Source organism: Echinococcus granulosus (assembly GCF_000524195.1).
Source record: "Echinococcus granulosus chromosome Unknown EG_S00105, whole genome shotgun sequence".
In the NCBI taxonomy this organism is placed as follows: Eukaryota; Metazoa; Platyhelminthes; class Cestoda; order Cyclophyllidea; family Taeniidae; genus Echinococcus; species Echinococcus granulosus.
Window position 1 is genome coordinate 8,855 of NW_020170485.1, and position 7,364 is coordinate 16,218.

Sequence of the window (7,364 nt, forward strand, 5' to 3'; positions counted from 1 at the left end):
ACACCTACAAACTGGCAAGGACATCAACGTAGCATTACATTTGTGACCAGTGGTATGGAGACTAGTCCGGCCCTGTGGCATGCCAGGACACAAGGTACCGATCAGTCTGGCAAGTAGGTCTGACTACAACAACCCCAGCGTTTGGCACTGAGCCTGCATCATTTCACTTCCCCGATAAAGATGAACGAGAAAGCGGAGGATCAAAGTCTAAACAATTGTCTAAACAATTACGACATTCTCCCACTTGTCGTAATTTACCAGGTTGTAGGTTGCACGTCCTTCTAATCTCCTGATTTCCCTACCTCCTCAGTTCGCTCTTCAATTTGAATTTCAACTGACTCACCTGCCACGTCCTTTCATGAAGGCAAGTGAAACCGCTTGTGGAAGAGGACGTAGATGTTGTACAATTTTGCGTGTGAAGCCGAAAATACACCCGAAGAGGTGTCAAATTTCCACGCCAAAATGTGGTGCGATTTTTTAAGGATAGATTTGACAGACGTGGAGGATGACCTCAACTTAGACTTGACCTTGCCTGACGAATGCAATACAACTTAGAACTAGGACACCCGCCTTCCAAATCTAAACGTACCAGTCGGAGGCAGTTTGTCTCCCTTTATTTTCGTTCGCCCAATCATATGCAAGCAGCAATCCTGGTGGCCAGTTTGTCGAAGCTACCGCAAATCCCTGTGGGATGGATAAACATTGGGCAAGTACTTTACAATTCCTCTGAAATTAAGCAACTAAATATAACCATGAGTATAATAAGTCCAATTGCTCAACATACAACAATGAGACACGAGGCTTTCCCTTACATTGCTTCATCTTTTGAGTGAAGAGCTCTTTTAAACTTGATTAGCTGACTAATGGAATTGATGCATTTCAGCCATACTTTGCCGATCTGCTGAAATCAAACAACTCCTAGCCAAAGGTCGAACCCGAATTGCGCCATAAGCATGTGCACACGCACACACACACACACGCCAAACAAATGAAGTTGTGTGGAGATAAAGTGGGTGGTAGCAACCGTCTCTTCGAGCAAGGCGTGGTATGTCCGTTGGCTTGCACCATCTCTTATATGATATGTATTGACAGTTGTTTGTCTTCATCAGCTGACATTCCTTTGATGTCATTTCCCACTAGAAACAGAGACGGGTGAACATAATCGGTGCAGACCGTCTTTTTTTGGCGCAGGTACATTTAAGACCACCCTTAGAAGCAAGAATTTGTCTGGACTTTCATTCATTTACATTAATGCCAATGAATATTGTAGCGAAGGGAGAGAGTTTGAATTTACGTGGCCATGAGGACTTACGGAAGCAATACTGTGAAAAAGCCCTCCTGTCAAAAAACGTATGAACAGCGCCAAGTGCAAGAGCTTCCAATATTTGTGGATGCTCCAGGGGTATGACCACCGCAAGAGCGTTCCGAGTGTGGCTGGAGAACCAAGATGAAGGGAGATAGGCTGCCCTAGGATGAATCGTTTATTTATAGACAGAAGCTATCTTAGTAAAAAGATGCCCTCCATGCATTGGACAATGCATGTGTTTACTTGTAGCCAACTAATCACCATCCTCCAGGCCCAAACTCCGTCTTGAAATACTTTACTATATCTTAGAGCGAAGACCTGGCGGATTGTTTAGCCACACCAAGACAAAAACCACGACAAGGCACTCCTTGCTGCTAGCCGATTCCTGTCGGGTCCCCTTTATTTCCAATCTTTACTTCATTCAACCGCCTCAAATCCACCGAAGTGTCTCCACATTACACTGACATCTGCAAAAACAAAGTGAAACAAAATCAATTATTCTATTAGCCATTTAGTGAGTCAGCAAGGTGACGGAAGCAGAAGAGGCCGGCAAGCGTAGACGTAATCACGAACGTCACCGTAGATGGCAGCAGAACAGTTAATACTCCTCGTGGAACGGATATTCAGGATGCTTTTCAAAACTAAAAGAAATAAAGACATACCCAGGGAAAGGAAGCGAATGTACCTGCTCAAAGCGGCATGGGTCTACACGCAAGACACAACAAAGTCGGGTTACTGGAACAGCGATTTTAGCATGGTTTAGGACAGTGCTTTGATAAGCAGAAAGCGCACGTAGTGTGAATAAAGCAAGATTGGCATAACTTACATTGGGACCGCGAAAAGACGTTTGTTCAAACTGGTCTTGTTGAGCTTCTCCATTTCTGCATCGGTCAACTCAAAATCGAATACCTCGAAGGTACAAAGAGATGACAAGGGAACGTGGCATACCATAAGCATTTAGCAATCAATTGGTTCAGCAGTGCATTCTTTAAGAGAGGCTTACATCAAAGTTTGACTTGATGCGCTCGGGAGTGACACTTTTGGTGAGAACAATGAGGCCTCTTTGGAGACCATGGCGCAACAGCACCTGTGCAGGTGTCCTTTTGTGTTTGTGTGCGATTTCGACAACATTCTCCTCCTGTAGAAGCGGCTTCGCTTGGCCTCTGCGAGGAGCGTGAAAGGCAGCTTAGATTAAATCCCAGCAGACGAATGAATTGACGGTGCTGATATACGCGAACATACTTCATGAAACCAGGAGAACCGAAGGGTGCATAGGCCTCAACCTGGATGTTCTTGGAGTGACAAAATTCAATCAACTTCGTGTTGAGCCAGTGGATATTCACTTCGACCTGATTTACCGCCGGAGGAATTATGCATGATGCCAAAATGCGTTCAATTTGTCGTTTGTTGAAGTTAGACACACCAATTGATTTGACGAGTCCAGCAAATACCAATTCTTCCATGGCCTAAAAATTAGCGTTAGCATTCTTTCCACAAATCTACCTTCCATGTGTCCTCAAGTTTATGATTTTCGTATACAATGCAGCTAGGATTACTAATGTCGAATTTAAGACCTTCCTTGTGCTGGAAGGAAACTGGCCAGTGAATCAGGTAAAGATCCAGGTACTGGACCCCGAGATCTTTAATTGAACGCTCACACGTTTTGCGGACATCTCCAGGAGCATGCTTGTCACACCAAAGCTATATTCAGAACGTCAAATCTGAAGAATGCAGAAATACCTTTGAAGTAACAAAGATGTCTTCACGGTTAAGGTTGTGCTTCTTCATGGATGCTGCTATTGCAGTGCCAACTTCTGGTTCGTTGCGGTAGAACATGGCGCAGTCGATGTGGCGAAATCCAGCGCCGATGGCTACTTCAACCGCTTCAGTCACGACTTCTTTGGGAGCCTATAATTGACATACGATAGACAAAAGTAAATCCTGTTACATCGAAGGTCCCAAAACCAAGTTGCGGAATCCCATGAGCACTGTTAAGGGTAAGATTCGGAACTGAAGCCATCGAATAGGAACAACGAACCGCACGACGTGAGATGTTCAGCTGAACAAAGGCAATTAGGTCGTTGTTTAAGTCCTTTTGCACCATACAAACAACGATTGCTCACTGTCTTATGTTTGTCAAAAGGGCATTTTAAGTAAGAATAGGCTGGATAAAAAATTAACTTTGTTTAGGTGCTAAACTGCCCCGTAAGAGCCGTTTCCACTTCTACCATGTTGTTCCCAATTTCTCGGACATGCGAATCATTACTTTGAACCTTCTGTCTTGTCTATTAAAACAATTCGCGATCAGTTGTTTCTTTCTTTCATTCTTCTATTTTACCTGCAGACAGTGCTTGGATCAAGTCTGCAATAAGATGAATAGTGAATATATCCTGTTTCGGACATTACTTTCGTTAACAGAGTTAAATATGTAGTTTTTTAATGGTACAAATTTTCATCTTTGGTTTAGTCTGCTCATCCTAATAATAAGGCATAGGTGTGACGAAAACGCTCTTCCGTCTGTATTGCGTGCGGCTTACACGGTTACTTGACTGCTATCCAAATGCTCCATACTGACTTTAAGTCGATCTTGTGCATATTTTTTGTATCCGATGTTTAAAATGTAAAAAAAAAACCTTGATTCTGTTAAACCGTCTTCTTCACAAAGGTGTATAACGCCGCGCATTAATCCAAGTTAGCCTACGCAGTGGCCCCCTCAGTTGCTTTTTATCGTTCTATCTCTTCGCTAACCCCAACCGAATGCTTGATCTCCCTTTCCGATGAGATAGCGTTTTACAGCGAATTGATCAGTCCCCGCATTCATCTGCACAAATTCATGAGTACCCGGTCTTCTTTGCGAGAGCTTGTGTCTCACTCTACTGTAAATATGAAGGACTATTTTCAGTAGGAACTACATCAAACCAGGTACATTGACAGAGCAGTCGTGGCACTTATGCAACAGACACATCTACTGTCGAGTAAGCATGGTGTTTGGAGATGCCGACTCTAGACTTGTCGGTGCCTCCCTATTTGAAAGTCATTTACATGTAGGGTCGGTGTTTCCAGGCAGTTTCAAGGATGCTGCTACCTTGCTAGTAGCTTTGACGCCCCGCTGTCTCTACTTTGATTGTGTTAAGATACAATGCACATCCACTTCACTACAATACTCGCATTCATTAGATAACTTTTTATCCCATTTCCCCTTTTCTGTTCTTTTTCCCTCCCCTCTCCTCCCCTCTCTTCAAAGTTTTAAGTTTGTAATGAAGATTACAGTTTTTTTCAGTTTTCCGTCAGTGTTCATTGCTTGCTATTGTTTATGGGACGTGAAATGCTGCGTAATTAATCGTGAAATAAATGCATAGTTGCACCCTCGTTTTGCGCAAAAATAAGATGATGGAATTTTCATACGGAATAAACTGTAGTAAGGGAGAAAACGGACATGGTTCACGGAAGAAGAAACAGACAAAGCTAGAATAGGGGTCGGTCTTCATGGAAAAAGAAAGTTCCTCACGTTTGCTGGAATGCATAGCTCAACAGTTCATATCAGATGACAACCATCAACTATGGTCTGTGGTTCGCAGGAAACATACTGCTTTACTTTTGTTGGTATCACGTTTCAAATGTTGTCAAAGAGCCCGAGGTGGAGATGGTTGTGGGTAGCCCCACCGACATAAGTGAACAGATAGAACAGGCAATGGAACCGAATTGGCAGCTCCGCACGGCAAATGCAGTACCTTGTACGGATCGGTCAAGATGGTGTGAGTTGGAAGAAAAGGAGCTCGTTCACGCTGATTTTGAACTGAGAATGGAATGCCTTGTGGCGAATTCCAGCATCCATTGCGTCAATGTCGATGTTCTTTCCACTGACATGGAACAACGGGCCGTGCTCTGATCGATGCCAGATCCACGCATTCTCACCATTTTCACGAGAATCTTTCAACTAAGAGGGCAAATACCCCAACTAGTAACACCTCATCTTGGTAACCGAAATGAGAAACGCCAAGTAAAAGTCCGATCATTCTACCCATGAAAAATGGAACACAGATGGGGTAAAAAGGTCATCATTAGTAAAGTAATGGAGGAAGCAAAATCTATCAAACTGTAGATCTATCACTTAAAATGAACGAGATCAGTCGTCAGACGTCAAATAACTCATTGTGTTTGCCCCCATATCCACGATAACAGGTCGAAAACTGTCAAACTCTTGCCACTGAGTGGTTGTATTTGCAAACATGAGGCACCAATAGCGGTTCCAGTGCCAGTTAGCTGCATCAGTCGCCAAGGCAAATTAGCTCAACCCTAATAACACACTTCCCAGGAAGTTCTCTGTTTCACATAATAGAGCATGACAAAAGAAAGTTGGGAGTGGGAGATTAAACACCCACTGTATTAAACGTACTGCCGCAGTAATGGACAGATGACCCTCAGCAAGTAGCCGCTTCTGGACGAGTCAATTACGATAGGTCGATTGTCAGGTAAATTGAAGTTGTTTGACTCAAAGTTGTCTAAAGATGAGAGAGCAACGGATTTAAGTGAACACGAGCCACTGTCTTTGTCCTCGCACATGAAGGTAGGAACTAACCCCTTTTATGACTAATTTTAAGCTCAACCACGAACTAGCCTACTGAAAAGCACTTAAGTAGGAATAGCGCAGCATCCACACCATACAGAAAACGCTCAGTCGAAGGGATTATGGCAAATGTTGATGATTTCCAACCTCTGACACCTGGGAACACTTCTAGTGCTGCAGACGACTACAACCCCAAGGAAGAGTCCCAATGTTCCAAGTTTCGACTGGCTCCCCGTCTTCAAACGTGCAAGAGAGGTACCCACTCTTCCCCATTCCTTACATTAAGCAAGGGTGTAGGCTAGGGGTACTGATGGCCCCTCAAAGGCAAAGGCCAGTCTGCTGCTCTAGGAATCACTCGGACCCGTTGGGCAGACAGTCTCCGCTCTCCGGTAGCCATGCACCTGCGCACTGACTGAATCCCCTCAGCTTACTCGTTACGACGGTAACCAGGACATCCGCCCTGAGCTCCTCGTCTGTAGACTACCCGGGTTAGAGTTTGATAGGAATCATGCAACTAACGCACGTAGCACCTCCTGGATGTAACAAATGACGACTCAGTTTATAGCACCAAGTCTATATCATCTCATCACCGTCGGCAATTACGAAAGACGTCCAAACAGAGCAGGGACTTTTGTTTCACACCCTCAAAAAAGAGCACCACCGCCTCAGCAGTACCAAATGCAGTAGAGCGTTGCAAGTCAATTGGGTGCTTTCACTATCCGCCATATTCGACGTAATGCTGCGTATTGGTGCAGCACATTCCAAGCACTGTTAGCCTCGATGACTGACGTGCGCTGACGAACAGAGTATCTTGCCGGCAACAACACAACAGTGCACGCCGAAGATGCGTCCAATCAGTGGCAACAAAACATTTGAGTAACATGAGAGTCAGGTAGCCGATCACACGTCTGTCGGTGACGATAACGCGCAGAGCAGTTGTTAACGCAAAGGAATACCGAGGGCGTAGGTCGCCTGACAATCTGACGCACGTCACATCACGCCAGACGAGGTGTACGCACAACAGTGCTCTGATCATTGCCAGGTGAACAGTAAGCCTGATTTAAGAGTAATCAACATCGGCAAAATCAATCCACAACGAATTTTGGACATCAATAAAACGCTAGCAGAACGGATTCAACCTATTATTCTAGTAAAACTGACCATCGAGGCGTTTGCAAGTGCATGAGGCAGAACCCATACGCAATTGAGTTGCTGATCCCCGAAGCCAAACTGTTTCAGTGGACTCTACTGCGAACCCGTGAGCGTACAGTGTGACCTACTGTGCTGCTTCTATGCGCACAAGCACCGTCTCGTATCGTTGACGGGAGTGAGGTGACTAACTTCCGGCTCAATATTGAGAATCTAGCACTTCCATCGCCAAACAGTATTACTGAGATGAACAGACAACTCACATAACGTGTAACAAGAGTAGATTTCCCCAGACTCACCGCCGACAACACGTAGTTTGCGAGCATTAGAAGTGTTTCAATT

The 7,364-nt window shown here is 44.6% G+C and overlaps 1 protein-coding gene across 1 annotated transcript; it reads right to left on the minus strand. All coding sequences in view use genetic code 11, as the record gives it.

Annotated features, from left to right (window-relative positions):
* Window positions 1–1,904: 1,904 nt before the first annotated feature.
* On the minus strand, window positions 1,905–3,410 carry EGR_08377 (1,5-anhydro-D-fructose reductase; the record flags this gene model as incomplete). The annotated part of the gene is made up of 7 exons (XM_024497626.1): window positions 1,905–1,947; window positions 2,133–2,215; window positions 2,310–2,469; window positions 2,549–2,772; window positions 2,810–3,007; window positions 3,047–3,214; window positions 3,255–3,410. The coding sequence occupies 7 exons, from the start codon at window positions 3,408–3,410 to the stop codon at window positions 1,905–1,907; spliced, it is 1,032 nt and encodes a 343-aa protein (XP_024347930.1).
* Window positions 3,411–7,364: the final 3,954 nt, after the last annotated feature.